General features: G+C 44.9%; 1 protein-coding gene across 4 annotated transcripts in view; it reads right to left on the bottom strand.

The window, feature by feature from the left end:
* Positions 1-18,765, bottom strand: part of AGO2 (argonaute RISC catalytic component 2) — a 58,934-nt gene that overhangs the window by 18,334 nt on the left and 21,835 nt on the right. For 3 of the 4 annotated variants that reach the window (XM_039334555.1, XM_039334557.1, XM_039334558.1), the window contains exons 3-12: positions 18,225-18,345; positions 17,409-17,593; positions 15,209-15,345; positions 14,099-14,233; positions 12,170-12,257; positions 9,932-10,079; positions 7,767-7,886; positions 5,091-5,213; positions 3,357-3,490; positions 1,381-1,565 (exon numbers count right to left, since the gene is read on the bottom strand). In XM_039334555.1, the coding sequence (XP_039190489.1) occupies positions 1,381-1,565; positions 3,357-3,490; positions 5,091-5,213; positions 7,767-7,886; positions 9,932-10,079; positions 12,170-12,257; positions 14,099-14,233; positions 15,209-15,345; positions 17,409-17,593; positions 18,225-18,345 (1,376 nt within the window). The remainder of the gene's footprint in view (positions 1-1,380; positions 1,566-3,356; positions 3,491-5,090; positions 5,214-7,766; positions 7,887-9,931; positions 10,080-12,169; positions 12,258-14,098; positions 14,234-15,208; positions 15,346-17,408; positions 17,594-18,224; positions 18,346-18,765) is intronic. The other variant, XM_039334556.1, reaches the window with a different exon arrangement.

The following is an 18,765-nucleotide window of genomic DNA, read 5'->3' on the forward strand; positions in this document are numbered from 1 at the left end:
AGCAACTGTTAATACAATAAGTGCTTTTTTATAACTTCAAATAAACCCCAACTCTTTTATCTGTCGTTGATGAGAGGCAGATATGTTCAAAATGAAGGGTAACGTTTAATCTTCCACCACTGAGTATTTATGATACAACAGCTGCTAGATCTAGAGATACACCATAATGCCACCTTTTCAATCATTTCTCCACAATCCAAGCGTCTTCTAAAATAGATAGAATTCTGGCATTTTCACATGCAGCCTTCTGTTTTTGAGGGAAAGGCTGCTCAGCAAGGTAGGGTGCAATGCTACATGTATAAAGCTTTCTTCTTGTGACATTTTAGAAGAAAACGCCACTCTTAGCTATCAAGCTTGCACTGCACTATAGCTAACGAGCACCCTAGATCAGGCACTTCCAGGGTTAATGTAGAAAATAACTCACAACTCAAACAGAAAGGCAGCAAAAAAAAAAAAAAGAGAGAGAGAGAACCCTCTCAAGAAAGTGCTGGAGGATCAGAGTGAACATTTACAGCAGTATATGTTTCTTAACCTTGACTACTGGAAGATGCGTGGAAGATGTTGAGACTCTAGAAAGAGTACAGAGTAGAGCAACGAAAATGATCAGGGGACCAGAGGCTAAAACATATAAGGAACAGCTGCTGGAATTGGGTATATCTAGTTTAATGAAGAGAAGGACGAGGGGGGACATGATAGCAGGGTTCCAGTATCTCAGGGGCTGCCACAAAGAAGAGGGAGTCAAGCTATTTTCCAAGGTGCCTGAAGGCAGGACAAGAAGCAACGGATGGAAACTAATCAAGGAGAGAAGCAACCTAGAACTAAGGGGAAACTTCCAGACCGTGAGGACAATTAATCAGTGGAACAATCTGCCTCCAGAAGCGCTGAATGCTCCAACACTGGAAGTCTTTAAGAAGAGACTGGACAGCCATTTGTCTGAAATGGTATAGGGTTTCCTGCCTGAGCAGGGGGTTGGACTAGATGACCTCCAAGGTCCCTTCCAACTTTTATTATTATTATTATTATTATTATTATTATTATTATTATTATTATTATTATTATTATTATTATTATTATTATTATTGATCATCGCACAGTCAGCCAAATGTTCAGACTGGATTTGGCATTTTGTCTACCTATCAAGTCCTTACCCAGGACCTGGGATAGGCAGATGTGGATGTTTGATGGTATTATTATTATTATTATTATTATTATTATTATTATTATTATTATTATTATTACTATTACTTCAATTCCCAGAATTCAATTGGCTGGGGAATTCTGGGAGTTGAAGTCCAGGCATCTTCCAGCCGTCAAAGTTGAGAAACATTGATTTACACGAATGCCAAAAGGGACCGAGGTGTATTTGTCGCTTAGACTGACCATAAACAGGTGTTTTCCCAGGTAAAATGACAACCACGAGCTGCAAGCCAGCATAGGTGTTCTTCAGGTGACGGAACATGGGTTCCACACTGTCTGCTCCCTGGGCATATTTACAGAAACAAGGTTGACCCTGGATGGGCATTCCTGCGTCTCTGGATATCTTCCTCAATTGTTCCGTGAAGGTTCTGGAACATTAAAAAGTATCAACAACACATTTTAAGAGCAGGAACCAAAAGTTGTACACAGCCGTTACAGAGGTGACATTCTTTTTTTTTTTTATAACAAATTTTATTGTTTTTTAATTTATATAACAGAATGCTCAAGACACCCCGTGATGGTTAGGTGATCAATCATTCAAAACCAAAATCATATAATAGCTCAAATAAATATATTACATGTTCCCTCTCTATTTCCCTCAAATAATATAACCTATTTAATATAATCCATTTCTACATTACATATCTATAAATCCTAATCCTGTTTTGAACTTTATTAATTTACAGTTACCATAGTCCAATTTAATCTTAGATAAACGTATTATCACTTCGGGTATCCCTTCTAAAATACTAATCCAGATGTATTCTAATTCATAATCTCATAAATCGTTGATTTTATCACAAATCTCTCTTATTTCTTCAGATAGCATTTAAATCTCATTCAAATAATTATCATGTCTAAAAAAAAGAACACACCTATTATTACACAAAACATCGTCTTACTAATTTAATACACTAAATTAGTTGTTAAAGCAATCCGAATTTCTAAAAACCTTTCATATTCTTATTCTCATTCCATTACAAAATAATTTTCATACAAATAAACATATTATTCCAAAAAGTATATTCTTACTCTGTTTAATATATATATTCTAATAATCACAAATTTTCAACTCTAAATCTTAGTCCTTAATCCATATTTCTCAAAACCTTTTTAATCCATTACATATAATTTTAAATTTCTCTTTTTAGTCTTATTCTTGCTTTCTTTGTTATGCCATAACAAAGCCTCTATTTCAGCAAATAGATCTTCCGTTATTGCTTATAATGTCATTTGGGTCAGTAAAAGACAAGAGGTGACATTCTATGCTCCACAATTATGGATTCCCGGCTCTGGAATCCAATTCTGCCAATTCTACTGATCTATGAGAGTACCACTTTAATCCATTCCTTCCAAACCAACATTAGGCCAGGAAGCTTGAAACAGCCCCTTCAAACTTTGCATGCCTGAAAGGAGGCTGCCTACTTAAGACTTTACGAAGAAAAATGATTGATTCAATCAATCGTCAGGACAATGGAGAAAATTCAACTTTACAGAACAAAAATACAGCGCGTTAAAAGTAAATATATAAAACCGTTCTGTAAAATTCTAATGACACACACACACACACACACGACGTAATTCACCCAGAGTATAATCACTACTCCCAACCTAAGTCTGCAGTAATTACAATTAGTAATTAGTAAATTTAACTAATCAATTTGAGAGTTGTTTTTTTTAAAAAAAAAAAAATTCATCTTTTGATGAGACGTTCCAGTGTCCGGGGCTCCCTCCGTGTGATGGGCACTTGGGGTGCTTGGCAACCAGCCCGTATTTATGCCTCTTTGCAGCGTCCTGTCATCATATGATTGCAATTTACGTTTTTGGCCAACTGGTGTTCACTTCCTATTTCCAGCAAAAGCCACTCTTTGCAAACAATGGGTTCACTTGAACAACAACTGCACTTACTTTAGGACTGCTGCATTCGTTTAACAACTGCTCCAAAACATGTCCTAAAATCAAGGTCTTAACGACCAATATAATTACAACTGTAACTCCAGTACAAGGGCTACTTGTACAGTCATTTGAAAACAAACAGGGATTGCAAAGAGACACAGAGAATAGCTTAGAGAAAACAGCGGGTGACGAGAATAGGACAAAAGCTTCGCTTGGGAAAAATTGGGAAAGGTGAGAAAGATATCACTCAAATACAGACTCACTTAAGATGGACTTCCGTGCACTGGCGCTGGGGAGCGAAGCAAGCGATGGCCCACACTTTGATTTCAATGCCAGTATGAAACTGTTTGTTCCTCATGTCCCAGACCCCCTGCACTGGAGTGGCAATTGCTTTATTCTAGAGAGAGGAGGGAAGAAAAGTTGAATGAGACAAAAAAACCAAAACAAAGATCTACTGTGCAGCAATGTCTAAGCACATCCGACTTTTGATGTCAAACACCAGGATGGAAAAGGGAAAAAACAAAGCAATGGACGGAAACTAACCAAGGACAGAAGCAACCTAGAACTAAGGAGAAATTTCCTGACAGGGAGAACAATTAACCAGTGGAACAACCTGCCTCCAGAAGCTGTGAATTCTCCAACACTGAAAGTTTTTTAAGAAGAGATTGGACAGCCATTTGTTGGAAATGGTCTAGGGCAGGGGTAGGCAACCTTGACCCTTTTATGACTCGTGGACTTCAACTCCCAGAATTCCTGAGCCAGCATGGCTCAGCTTGGAAACCTCTCCCTTTCCCTCAGCATGGCTGGCTCAGGAATTCTGGGAGTTGAAGTCCACAAGTCATAAAAGAGCCAAGGTTGCCTACCCCTGGTCTAGGATTTCCTGCCTGAGCAGGGGGTTGGACTAGATGACCTCCAAAATCCCTTCCAACTTTATTATTATTATTATTAAAGACACCCAGACCGGAGTGTTCATAGACCACGCCCCATCCACAGCTCATGATATCAAAGCTCTCGTTGGTCAGACACACAGGTAGTCGTTGAATTACAACCGTTCATTTAGTGACCGTTCAGAGTTGCAACGGCACTTATGATTGCTTTTCACCCTCGTGACCGTTGCAGCGTCCTCCTGGTCACGTGATCAAAATCCAGACCCTTGGCAACTGACATGTACTTATGACGGTTGCACTGTCCCCGGGGGAGTCACGTGATCCCCTTTTGCGTCCTTCTGCCAAGCAAAGTCAATGGGGGGGGAGAAGCCAGATTCACTTAACGACGGTGTGAGTAACTTAACAACCGCAGTGATTCGTCTTTAACAAATATGGCAAGGAAGGTCGCGCAACAGGGCAAAACTGACTTGACTGTTTCACACAATTCTCGGTTCAATTGTGGCCATCAAGTCAAGGACGACCTGTACGATGGGCTGCAGAACAAAGAACGAGCCACGCCTTAGTGTAAAAAGTGCACAGCGGAAAGTTAGAATGGGATGCTTGAGTGCACAACTGCATCTCTTGATGCCTTCTCCCAATGCCCAACATGTTGCGTTCTCCATTTCAGTTCTTCTAGGTCAGGGGTCCCCAATCCCCGGGCCGTGGACCGGTAGCGGGCCATGGCACGCCAGCTACCGGTCCGCACAAACGAAGTCCTATCCGCGGAATACGGACAGCACACAAAACCACGCACCTCCGGTCCATGGAAAAACCTTTCTCCACGGAACTGGTCCCTGGTGCCCAAAAGACTGGAGACCTCTGTTCTAGGTCCCTTCAGGACATGCCCATGAGACATGAGACAGACAAGTCCCCCTTATTAAGATTCTCCACTGGGAGGTCATTCCTGTCTGTGAGAACTTTATACCAACATTTAACCCCAGAACTTCTGCAGGCCATCAATCTGGATACTACATAGCCCATCTGAAATCACCGGGAATGGTCATTCCAGCTCTTACTTTGGGCCTGTGGCCAACGACTAAAATGAGAACGTGAAGCCCAGAGGCCACGTACCCGGCCTCCGTAGAGAATCGAAGGCGGCTGTAACACTCTCCCCGTGACATCTGTCATTTCGTCTTTGACCATGATTCCAAACTCACGAACGAAAGGGTCGGTATTAAAACTTGCGCTTCTCATCTAGGAGGGAAAAACAAAAAAAAATCTTTTCAGACAAACATGCATCTAAAATAAACGGATTAGTTGCAATGGGAAATCAATTCTGAACTCCTATAAGTTTTTAAACCTGAAGAGAGGTAGCAGCCTATGCAACCTGCATCCAGTTCTGGTCACCACAATATGAAAAAGATGCTGAGACTCTAGAAAGAGTTCAGGGAAGAGCAACAAAGATGATTAGGGGGCTGGAGGCTAAAACATATGAAGAACGGTTGCAAGAACTGGGTACGTCTAGACCAGGGGTAGGCAACCTTGGCCCCTTCATGACTCGTGGACTTCAACTCCCAGAATTCCTGAGCCAGCATGAGGGAAACTTTGGCCCCTTCATGACTCGTGGACTTCAACTCCCAGAATTCCTGAGCCAGCGTGGGGGAAACTTTGGCCCCCATGACTCGTGGACTTCAACTCCCAGAATTCCTGAGCGAGCATGGGGGAACTGTGGCCCCTTCATGACTCATGGACTTCAATTCCCAGAATTCCTGAGCCAGCGTGGGGAAACTGTGGCCCCTTCATGACTCATGGACTTCAACTTCCAGAATTCCTGAGCCAGCGTGGGGGAACTGTGGCCCCTTCATGACTCATGGACTTCAATTCCCAGAATTCCTGAGCCAGCGTGGGGGAACTGTGGCCCCTTCATGACTCATGGACTTCAACTCCCAGAATTCCTGAGCCAGCATGGGGGAACTGTGGCCCCTTCATGACTCACGGACTTCAATTTCCAGAATTCCTCAGCCAGCATGGGGGGAACTGTGGCCCCTTCATGACTCATGGACTTCAATTCCCAGAATTCCTGAGCCAGCGTGGGGGAACTGTGGCCCCTTCATGACTCATGGACTTCAATTCCCAGAATTCCTGAGCCAGCGTGGGGGAACTGTGGACCCTTCATGACTCATGGACTTCAATTCCCAGAATTCCTGAGCCAGCGTTGGGGAACTGTGGCCCCTTCATGACTCGCGGACTTCAACTCCCAGAATTCCTGAGCCAGCATGGCTCAGCTTGGAAACCTCTCCCTTTCCCTTCAACATGACTGGCTCAGGAATTCTGGGAGTTGAAGTCCACGAGTCATAAAAGAGCCAAGGTGGTCTACCTCTGGCCTAGTCTAATGAAAAGAAGGACGAGGAGTGATATGATAGCAGCCTTCCAATATCTGAGGGGGGGTCAACAAAGATGAGGGGGGGCTCCTACAAAGATGAGGGGGGGTCAATCTATTTTCCAAAGCAACTGAAAGCACGACAAGAAGCAACAGATGAAAACTAACCAAGGAGAGAAGCAACGAAGGAAAAATTTCCTAACAGCGAGAACAATTAACCAGTGGAACAGCTGGCCTCCAGAAGCTGTGGGTGCTTCTTACAAACCTCATTGGAGGTTTGTAAGAAGAGACTGGACTAACATTTGTCTGAAATGGTATAGGGTCTGCCCGAGCAGGGGGTTGGACTGGAAGACCTCCAAGGTCCCTTCCAGCTCTTGTTATTCTGTGTTCTATGTTCTATGCCTGCAATAACAGTCTTGGTTTTTCTCTATTCTTTTCCTCAAAACTTCTGCCTCCAATACCATGATTTTTTTTTTTTTCTCTTACTCCTGGAGAAGTATTTTCTATAAAAATCTGACCGCTGGGAGTGGAACTCCGGGAAGACATTCCGTGACGTTCCTTCAGACGTGGAACATACACTTGTGCCCGTAGGTCTCCTTCCTACTGTTCCAATAAGAGAGAGAAGGGAGCCACTGCAGGGAGTGGAGGGGATGGCCTTGAGGGACAGAGGGAAGCTCCACTGCCAAGGCAACGAGCAGATAAACAAGATTTGAACCCAGGCCAAGAAAGTTGTTTACAAAAACATCTCAACAGTCCCCAGCCCTTAATCCTCCCGAGGAGAAAAGAGGGATGAATGAAGAACGGTCAGACTTGCAAAGTTCTGCTCCTAGAGCAGTGGTTCTCAACCTTTTTAATGCCGCGACCCCCAACCGGTCGTAAGTCGAGGATTACTCAACCGGTCGTAAGTTGAGGACTACTCAACTGGTGCAGCACCGCTTGCAGAATGGGACTTTTGGCGGGCTCAGCAGGGCAGAGACAGCCTGGACAATTCCTATTGGCTTTGGAAAGCCAATAGAATTAGACTCTATTCAAGAGAGTCTATTCTATTGGCTTTCAAAAGCCAATAGAATAAAAGGGAGTAGCACAGCTAAGGAAAAGGGGGAAAAAATGGCGGGCTGTGTTGTTTGGCGACCCCCAGGAAATGGTCGTCCGACCCCAAATGGGGTCCCGACCCACAGGTTGAGAACCACTGTCCTAGAGCAAGCAGTGTTTCCCAAACTTGACAATTTTAAGGCATGTGGACTTCAACTCCCAGAATTCCACAGCCAGCGTTGCTGGCTGTGGAATTCTGGGAGTTGAAGTCCTCATGCCTTAAAAATTGTCAAGTTTGGGAAACACTGTCCTAGAGCTTTCTGATCAAAGCAGCTTCGGGGTCTACACAGTATCTGGTTTGAAAGTCTGGTCTACCTCGCAGGGTTGACGCTCACCAATTTGCTGATTTCTTCCTGACGATCTGGGGCTGATCTCGCCGTGGCTCTGATCATAGTAGAAGTTTGATTGTCCGTCAGCTTCTTAATGCATCTCTGTCCTGCGACTATATTGCATACCTAAAGCGGCACAGCCAAAAAAGTTACTGTCAAAGGATTCGGGGGGGGGGGGGAAATTACAGCATGCCGTTTCTTGGGCTGCCCGTATTGTAGTCTTCGACTTACGACCGTAACTGAGCCCAGAATTAGTCGTAAGTCATTATGTGACCAACACAATTTTGCAACATTTTATTTATTTTAATCAGTCATTAAGCAAGCGCCACAGTCGTGAAGTGAACCTATTGTCCACCGTGGCTGTTTTTCGCTGGGAATTGGAAATAATGCCAGTTTCCAGCAAAAAAAAAAAAGAGAGAGAGAGAGTGAGTTTGTGAATTGCAGTCAGATGATCGCAGAATGATATAAACCAGGGGTCTTCAAACATGGCCCTTTTATGACTGGTGGACTGGCTGAGGAATTCTGGGAGTTGAAGTCCACAAGTTATAAAAGGGCCACGTTTGAAGACCCCTGATATAAACTATCATAAATGCAGGGCAATTGCCAAGCATCCAAAATGCGTTCACGTGGACCGTGGGAAAGGGGGAGGGCGGAGGCAGAAGCATCAGAACTTCGAATCCAGGTCGTAAGAACCTATTTTGGACTCTTGTCGTAACTTTGAACAGTCACAAAGTGACCAGTCATAAGTCAAGGGCTCTCTGAACTCTCATCCAAAGGATGGATCAGATACTTCCTAGCTTCAGCAGTGCTAGTCATAGATCAACTGAATTTTCCTCTGAGGCGTCACAAAAATATTTTTCCCTAGTGTCCAATGGATGCCCTTTATAAAACACAAACACACAGCAAGAGAGAGAGAGAGACAGAGACAGAGAGACACAGACAGACAGACAGAGACACAGAGAGAGAGAGAGAGACAGAGAGACAGAGACAGAGACAGAGACAGACAGAGAGAGACAGAGACAGAGAGACAGAGAGAGGGAGATAGAGAGAGGGAGACAGAGAGAGGGAGACACAGAGAGAGAGACAGAGAGAGGGAGACAGAGAGAAAGAGAAATAGAGACCGAGAGAAAGAGAGACAGAGACAGAGAGAGACAGAGAGAGACAGAGAGAGAGACAGAGACAGAGAGAGACAGAGACAGAGAGACAGAGAGAGAAACAGAGAGAGAGAGAGAGAGAGAGAGAGAGAGGGAGACAGAGAGAAAGAGAAATAGACCGAGAGAAAGAGAGACAGAGACAGAGAGAGACAGAGAGACAGAGACAGACAGAGAGACAGACAGAGACAGACAGAGACAGCGAGAAAGAGAGACAGACAGACAGACAGAGACAGACAGACAGAGAGAGACAGAGAGAGAGAGAGACAGAGAGAGAGACAGAGACAGCGAGAAAGAGAGACAGACAGACAGACAGAGAGACAGAGACAGAGAGACAGAGACAGAGAGACAGAGACAGAGAGAGAGACAGAGAGAGGGAGACAGAAAGAGAAATAGAGACTGAGAGAAAGAGAGACAGAGACAGAGACAGACAGCGAGAAAGAAACAGACAGAGAGAGACAGAGAGACAAAGACAGAGACAGAGAGAAAGAGACAGAGAGAGAGACAGAGAGAGAGAAAGAGAGACAGAGAGAGAGAAAGAGAGACAGAGAGAGACAGAGACAGAGAGAGACAGATAGAGAGAGAGAGACAGAGAGACAGAGACAAAGAGAAAGAGACAGAGGCAGAGAGAAAGAGAGGCAGAGAGAAAGAAAGAGACAGAGAGACAGAGAGAAAGAGACAGAGAGAGAGAGACAGACAGAGAGACAGACAGAGACAGAGAGAGACACACACAGACAAACACACAAGACCAGTAATTGACAGGCACATCTTCTGGTTTAGCTTCAGTGAGAACAGAAAAGTTTTTCATTAAACAACTTCAGAAAGAAAAGGGCGTCTTTGCATTGACTGTGTTTTATATTCTACGTCTCTGTCCTTCCCCTTTAAGACAGGAAAAGATGGCAGCCTGGTAGTGGGGGGGGGGAAGCCAAATCATGACAAAAGCCGTGTTTTAGAATCAAAATAAGGAGAAATAGACCCGGGGACGGGGGGGGGGAAACGCCTCAACGGCGACAAGATTACCTCTAGGGGAAGGTACGTGTGTTTCTGCTCCTGTCCAACTTGTAAACATGGAAGGTGAGGATAGCGCAACACCAGTTTGTGCCTGTCCTTAAAATATTGAGCTACTGTGCATTCAACAGTCTGGCCACTTTCCTGCTGAAGAGGAAACCTGCAGAACGACAAGTTTAAGGGAAGAAAAAGACAATTTAGCATTTCTACAAGTCACCTCACGTAAGATAGTTTAAAACAGTGGTTCTTAACCTTTTTGAACGAATCGCCCCTTTGAGCCAATGAGGAAGTTGTCATCGTTCCCCTCCCCCAACATAACCTCTCAATCACAACATAGGAAATAATTCTTCAATTTATGCAAACACTTTTTTTGTTTTCTTTAAAATTGTCATCAGGACATATCGATGCAAATAATTTATTTCCAGTCTTTTCCCCATATCTCCCATATTCTGGCCAATGGCGCGCCACTGTATGGGTAGAGGCTGCTGCGCAACGCGCATGAAGATAAGCGATGCGTCTTCACATACGTACGGCGTTCTGTACTGAAGCTAGCTGGAGGAACATTTGAAAACACAATTCAATCCACTAATAGCAAGCGATCTGATGTTTTTGTATGATAGATATACAGCAATTCACTGTACGAAAAAGTCTCAAAAGTGTCCCCAAAACTTCTTGCTCCATCACCCCCATATCGCCCCCTTTTGGTTCCTTTGCCCCCGCGTCGCCCCTTTGAAAAATGAAATCGCCCCCTGGGGGGGCAATATCACCCACGTTAAGAACCACTGGTTTACAGCAGAAGTCCCCAACCTTTTGGGCACCAGGGACCGGTTTTGTGGAAGACAATTTTTCCACGGGGGGGGAGGGGGGATACACAACCTAGATCGCATTTTCGCTCGCCCAGTGCTCACCTCCAGCTGTGCAGCCCAGTTCCTGACCAGTACCACTGACCAGTACCGGTCCGTGACCCAGGTAGTTGGGGACCCCTGGTTAAGAGATTGTCCAATCCAAAGCTAACCAACTTTTAATGAGGGCACAGCAGTTCCCACTTTGAAGGCGCATTCCTAAATAATTTATAATATCCTATTCTGAATATACACATGGTTTTTTTTTTTTTCAATCTCTGTTTATGATTCAGTGGCCAGCTTTCATGTAACAGCTAATCTGGAAACCACAACCAGGGTTAACATGTTGAGTCTACTCAAAATGCATCTCAGATTCAAACTAGGGGTGACGTGATAGCAGTCTTCCAATAATTCAGGGGTTGACACAAAGAAGAGGGCGGTCAAGCTCTTCTCCAAAGCGCCTGAAGGCAGGACAAGAAGCAACGGATGGAAACTGATCAAGGAGAGAAGCAAACTAGAACTAAGGAGAAACTTCCTGACCGTGAGAACAATTAACCAGTGGAACAACCTGCCTCTAGAAGCGGTGAATGCTCCAACACTGGAAGTTTTTAAGAAGAGACTGGACAGCCATTTGTCTGAAATGGTATAGGGTTTCCTGCCTGAGCAGGGGGTTGGACTAGATGACCTCCAAGGTCCCTTCCAACTCTGTTATTCAACTCCTAAAACCAGAATTTACCAAGCATTTCAATCAAATGAACAAGTCCCAATGGGTCAAAATAAAATCTTCACAAACAGGACACCATCTCCCTATGAAAAAAAAAACTATTCCCTCGGATCAGAATTTTTGCAATTGGTATATGGAATAAAGCCATATGATATATGTCTTTTTTTTTTTTGCCTGATCATTTATCTGCTGAGGAGATATAGGATCCCAAGCACTGAATATGGAATATAGCAGTGGTGGTGAACCTATGGCACGGGTGCCAGAGGCGGCACTCAGAGCCCTCTCTGTGGGCACGCACGCCGTCGCCCCAGTCCTAGGCCTTCAGCTGGGTTTTATAAAACCTTTTCACTTTAGGCCTCCGCCGCCGTGTGCAAAAAAAAAAAAAAAAGGTTCAATCAATCAGTCAATTTCAACTTCTCGCGGGGAAAAAAAAGATCTTGCAAAGTTGGAATTGATTGAACTTTTTAGTCCCACCCAGTCTGCCGTTACCACTGCAGCCATGCCCACCCAATGGGCCACACCCACGCAATGGGCCACTCCCACCCGGCACCCGACGACGCATAAGTGGATTTGGGGTTGCAGTTTGGGCACTCGGTCTCTAAAAGGTTCGCCATCACTGGAATATAGTTATGCATAATGGTTATTTTTAAATAACTGCAAAAATAAACAAAACGTCGATATTACGTTTGGTGACTCGCTGGTCTTCTCGTAACGTTGCAGACGCGATATTTTCTTTTCATTTGTCCACAGTGAGTGATTTCCACCTTCAGGCCTAGTAACACAGGAACCAAATCATTAATTTCTCACTTGACAGAGCTCAGTTTGTGAAAACTCACAACAGTACAGGCCGTCCTCAAGTTACAACCGTTCATTTAACAACTCTTCAATTATTACAATGGCCCTGAAAATAATGGCTAACAATCAGTCTTCGCACTTACAACCTACCCAGCATCCTCCCAGTCACCTGATCAAAATTTGGGGGCTTGGCAAGTTGCAACATGTAATTGACATTTGAGACCTAGCCAGCTTCCAACAAGCAAAGTCAGTGGGGGAGGCCAATTCACTTAACAACCATAGGATTCCCTTAACAACTGCCGTGATTTGCTTAGCAACCATGACAAAAAAAGTCATAAAATGGGGTGTAATTCCTTGAATGACCATCTTGCCTAACAACAGAAATTCTTGTCTCCCGACTTCCGGTTTGCCGACGCGACCGCCATGGACGTCTGGAAGGCGAGCTCCGTCTTCCACGTCCAGTTTCGCTTCGTTGGGGGACCCTGGATCCGAAGGATCGAAAGTCGCCCTGTAGGGGTGACCAGCAAGTAGGGGATCCCTGCTTCATCGCGGGAGGGCAGTAGCCCTTCCGCTCGATCCGGGGCAGGCCTCTAAATCGGTGGACAAAGACCGGCCATAGAAATATGGCTCGTCACTTCGCTGCAGACAGCCAAAGTCACATTTACCATCAGGCAATTATAAAGCAGCGCCGATGAGACTGGGTGAGATCTACCTCTCTTAAATCCTAACTATCTTTTTTACCTGCATAAGCTGCTCAACATACTTTCCCCCCTGTGGAGAAGGAAGGGAGATTCTATCCCTCCCTCTAAAAACAGCGGCGACTGACTATCCAGGAGAGTTTAAAACATTGCAAGAATAACTTGATCCTAATTGGAATTTTATTTTTTTAAAGTTTGTGGACTAAAAGATTTTTTATTCTTACTGAAGATCTGGGTTTTTACTTACAAAAAAGAAGTAAAATTGAAAAGATTATAAAAATTTTGGACTTAAAAGAAAATTCTAAATGGTATGGGCGACATCTTGTGGCTAAACCTGATATTACAACTTGTTATTGCTTAAAAGAGACTTGGCCATTAGCTCAGACTATAGATAAGACTTTTGTAACCTTGAGATATCAGCTGTGAGAAGCTCAGCTGTGTTCTATACTCAGTGACAAAAAAAAATTTTTTTTGCATTCTCTGATTGTAAAGCTTTTAAGCTAATACACTACTAAAAGAATATGGATGAAAATCAGGAACAGATTCTCTTTATGGTGAAAGCAATTTATAAAACTATTCTTACATCTACTGATGAAATAAGAAGTTACAGAAAAGAACAAGATGTCAGCCCAGATATATGAACTCAAACTTTGATTACAACTAAAAAATCAACTACAGAGAATATAATAGAAAAAGTGGAACAATTAAATATTATGACAGAAGATTCAACTGATCAACAAATACAGTTAATGGAAAACCCAGAAAAGGGACAGAAATTCTTGTCTCCCATAAATCGAGAGACTACACAGAGGCAGTCATTTTATAAAACATTCCGAATCAGTGGATAGTCCTTTCAAAATTTAAAATGTAACGTAACACTGAAGTTTAGTCCATCTATTTTATGCAATTTTTAAAGAAAAACTGAAGGCAAAGCTCACTGGAATCAGAAAACATTATCTTAAAAAGTTCCTTTCTGCCAAGTGAAAAGGTGTAACAGGTGAAAGGCTTATTAGAAGATTTCTTTAAAAAGGGGATTGCTCCAGTTTGACAGACTGCGCATTCAACGCCAAGAAAAAAAATTTGTGTCATCTCATTTCAAACACTGTTTTTCGTGTCTTACCTTTAATTTCTTTGGTAAACTTAACCCTTTGGGAATCTGTCAGAGGTTTCTGTTGTTCTTCAATACTTTTGAAATCAAGAACTTCACATACAAATTCAATTACTGGCTGTGCTTTATAAAAGGCGGTCGCGGAGACTAAAAAAGACAAAGCAAAAGACAGCAAATCAAGAGCACCCAAGTGGCTTTTCTAGATTCTTCAGGTCTACTTCAGCTGTACCCTTCTGGGTGATTAAAACAAGATCATCCAAATGTAGAATAGCAGTATTCCAGTATCTCAGGGGCTGCCCCAAAGAAGAGGGATTCAAGCTATTCTCCAAAGCACCCAAAGGCAGGAAAAGAAGCAATGGATGGAAACTAACCAAGGAGAGAAGCAACCTAGAACTAAGGAGAAACTTCCTGACTGTTAGAACAATTAATCAGTGGAACAACCTGCCTCCAGAAGCAGTGAATGCTCCAACACTGGAAAGTTTTAAAAAGAGATTGGACAACCATTTGTCTGGAATGGTATAGAGCAGCGGTTCTCAACCTATGGGTCGCGACCCCATTTGGGGTCGATCGACCATTTTTCGGGGGTCGCCAAAGGTGGCGATCCGCCATTTTTTGCAGCGCCTTGCATGTGCGCCGCGCATGGGGGCGGCGCCGTGCGTGCGCGTTGTACGTGGGTCGGCGCCGTGCATGCGCGGGGCGCGTGGGTCGGCGCCGTGCACACGCGCCACGCGTGGGGAGCGGCGCGCATGCACGTCGCGCGTGGGGGGGCGCCACGCATGCGCACCGCGCGTGGGGGCCCTGCCCCCACGCGCGCGGCGCCGCGCATGCGCAGAACGTTTGTGTGACGGGGGTCGCCGTCACACAAACGTTGAGAAGCACTGGTATAGGGTTTCCTGCCTGAGCAGGGGGTTGGACTAGATGACCTCCAAGGTCCCTTCCAACTTTATTATTATTATTATTATAATTCTAGGAACTGAAGTCCAGAATTCTTAAGAGTTTGCCAAAGTTAAATGTTGAATTTGAAGGCGAGGAACATTTTGGGATATAAGAATTTGCTTGTCCTGCGAAGTGTAGCTCCATTTTTATTATTATAGAAGAAAAAGGAGATAACGTGAAACCTACCGTCGATGTTCAGCATCATTTTCCACAGGGAAGGCCTGACCGACTGATGGAATCCAAACCAGACTTCTCTACCGCCTCCCAAAGGATTGGAACATCCTTCTGATGCAGTAAAAAAGGATCGGCCCACTGGAGTATATCTGCCGTTTAAAAATATATATATATATATATATATATTCAGATTTCTTTTTGCTGACAAAGAGTTGAAGAATTAAGTGGGAGACTAGTATAGCTATTTCCTCCTATTTCAACATTTAGTACTTGATCGGATGATTCTTTAACAAATGTAGTGATTCACTTAACAACTGTGGCAGAAGAGATCGCGAACTTTGAGCAGTCACTGTGAACGGATGCAAATCGAGGACTACCTGTGTTCTCTTCTTTTAGTAATTCAAAGGCTTCTGAGCAAGAAAAACGGGGGGGGGCGGGGGGGTCCAGGGGCCAACAAGAAGCACCTTCTCAGTTCATGACTGCCTCTGAACTTTCACGTGGGAATGCCTAGGCCTGGGGTAGGCAATCTTGGCTCTTTTATGACTCGTGGACTTCAACTCCCAGAATTCCTGAGCCAGCCATGCTGAGGGGAAAGGGAGAGGTTTCCAAACTGAGCCAGGCTGGCTCAGGAATTCTGGGAGTTGAAGTCCACGAGTCATAAAAGAGCCAAGGTTGCCTACTGCTGGCCTAGGCCAGGGGTGTCAAACTGCTGGCCCGCCGGCTGGTTTCAGCATGCGGAAGCCGCACCCACCCCATTGCCAGCAAAGTCACGATGCTTTGCAGCACATCACATGACAATGGCGAGTTTGACACCCCTGGCCTAGGCTGTCCTGCCTATGTGGGAGGGGGGGGGGAAGGGATCAAATGCCTTTTGGTGAGCAGGCTGCCATTTGTCAGCTGCAGTTTTTGAAACTACTACTATTCTCCAAAGCGCCTGAAGGCAGGACAAGAAGCAAAGCAAGCCGATCAAAGAGAGAAGCAACCTGGAACTAAGGAGAAACTTCCTGACAGAACAATTAACCAGTGGAACAACCTGCCTCCAGAAACTGTAAATGCTCCAACACTGGAAGTTTTAAAGAAGAGACTGGGCAGCCATTTGTCTGAAATGGTATAGGGTTTCCTGCCTGAGCAGGGGGTTGGACTACATGACCTCCAAAGTCCCTTCCACCTTTGTTATTAAGGTAGTTCTCGACTTGCAGCCATTTGAAGGTACAGTGGCACTGGAAAAAGTATTTCATGACCGGTTTTTCACACTTGTGACCCTCGGGGTCACATGATCGAAATTTGGATGCTTGGCAACTGGCTTATATTTATGACCGTTGCAGCGCCCCTGGGTCATGTGATCATCTTTAATACACTTTACAAGGCCTTGGTAAGGCCACACTTGGAATAGTGCATCCACTTTTGGTCACCATGATGTAAAAAAAGATGCTGAGACTCTAGAAAGAGTGCAGAGAAGAGCAACAAAAATGATCAGAGGGCTGTGTGCCCCTGGCCTAGGTCTGTCTGTCTGTCTGTCTGTCTACCTATATCTATATCTATGGCAGGGGTAGGCAACCTTGGCTCTTTTATGACTCGTGGACTTCAACTCCCAGAATTCCTGAGCCAGCGTGGCTCAGCTTGGAAACCTCTCCCTTTCCCCTCAGCATGGCTGGCTCAAGAATTCTGGGAGTTGAAGTCCACCAGTCATAAAAGAGCCAAGGTTGCCTACCCTTGATATAGGTGTATCTATCTGTCTGTCTGTCATCTAGTTCAGGGGTAGGCAACCTTGGCTCTTTTATGACTCGTGGACTTCAACTCCCAGAATTCCTGAGCCAGCATGGGGGAACTATGGCCCCTTCATGACTCGTGGACTTCAACTCCCAGAACTCCTGAGCCAGCATGGGGGAACTATGGCCCCTTCATGACTCATGAACTTCAACTCCCAGAATTCCTGAACCAGCATGGCTCAGCTTGGAAACCTCTCCCTTTCCCCTCAGCATGGCTGGCTCAGGAATTCTGGGAGTTGAAGTCCACCAGTCATAAAAGAGCCGAGGTTGCCTACCCCCTGGTCTATGGACGTTCTCCGTCATCCAGGTCAGGGTTGTCCCAAAGGTGCCTGTTTTTCTGGAGACAACTGGACTTCCTTGTTTTTCTTTGAAGACGTTTCGCTTCTTATTCGAGAAGCTTCTTCGGCTCTGACCGGACGGTGGGGAAAGGATTCATCTCTCACCTCATGGAGGGCAGGTGCCTCATCACCACATCGAGAGCTTGAATGGTTTCAAAAGGGACGCTTGGAAGGCGGCCGGAGAGAGCGTCGTGCAAGGCCTGGAGACTCACCACCGACATCCACTTGATGGCCACCTTAAATATTCGGTCCTTCCCCTCTCCTGGCAGCGTGACCTCCAATTCCACCTGCAACATTTGGAAAGCAGTACAAGATGATTCTTTCCGCTTAAACAGGCGCGCTGGAAGAGGGAGGGGAGGGATGGAAGTGAACTCCCCTACCAAGAACTGAAAGCTTTTTAGTCCAGTGGTTCTCAACCTGTGGGTCGGGACCCCATTTGGGGTCGAACGGCCATTTCACGGGGGTCACCAAACAACGCAGTCCGCCATTTTTTCCCCTTTTCCTTAGCTGTGCTACTCCCTTTTATTCTATTGGCTTTTGAAAGCCAATAGAATAGACTCTCTTGAATAGAGTCTAATTCTATTGGCTTTCAAAAGCCAATAGGAATTGTCCAGGCTGTCTCTGCCCTGCTGAGCCCGCCAAAAGTCCCATTCTGCAAACGGTGCTGCACCAGTTGAGTGGTCCTCGACTTATGACCGGTTGAGTAGTCCTCAACTTACGACCGGTTGGGGGGTCGCGGCATTAAAAAGGTTGAGAACCACTGTTTTAGAAGGTATTAAAAAAAAGTCAGCACCTCTTTTAATGAAAAACCAAAAAAAAAGGAGCCACAGAAAGTGATGGGAGGCAAGGGGAACCCCAACCATAATAATAATTATTCGCGCGAACAGAAGTCGAGAGCTCAACTTAGCATTATATACTTACTTTATCTCTCCCGATTGGAAGCGGCATTGCGGTGTAGAGGTTTTTCCTCCCATCAAATACGGGCTTGCGATCTCCAAATATCTGTGCTTTAAAGTGCTGCACCATGTGTTCCACTATTTCTCTGGAAAGAGAACCAGATGAACAAAGGATCTTCCGCTACTCAGATAAAAGCCTTGAAATATAATATAGTAGGGAGATCAACATTATAAACCAAAGCAGCACTTAAAGAGTGGGTTGAAATCGACTCAGTTTTAGAGCGCTTTTCATGTGTTCTCCCGGAGTTCTGTACGCAAAGTTTATTTATTATCTATCTCGGGGATTTCGCAACCTCAGCAACTTTAAGGGTGGACTTCAACTCCCAGAATATGCCAGTCAGCGTGTGCCTAGAGAATTCTGGGAGTTGAAGTCCATGCATCTTAAGGTTGCTTAGGTTGAGAAACATCCATCCATCCATCCATCCATCCATCCGTCCATCCGTCCGTCCATGTCTGTCCCTCCCTCCCTCCCTCCATCCATCTCTGTCCCTCCCTCCCTCCGTCCC

The sequence above is a fragment of the Crotalus tigris genome, unplaced genomic scaffold (assembly GCF_016545835.1).
Source record: "Crotalus tigris isolate CLP2741 ecotype Arizona unplaced genomic scaffold, ASM1654583v1 scf7180000017631.5181431, whole genome shotgun sequence".
NCBI classification, from domain to species: Eukaryota; Metazoa; Chordata; class Lepidosauria; order Squamata; family Viperidae; genus Crotalus; species Crotalus tigris.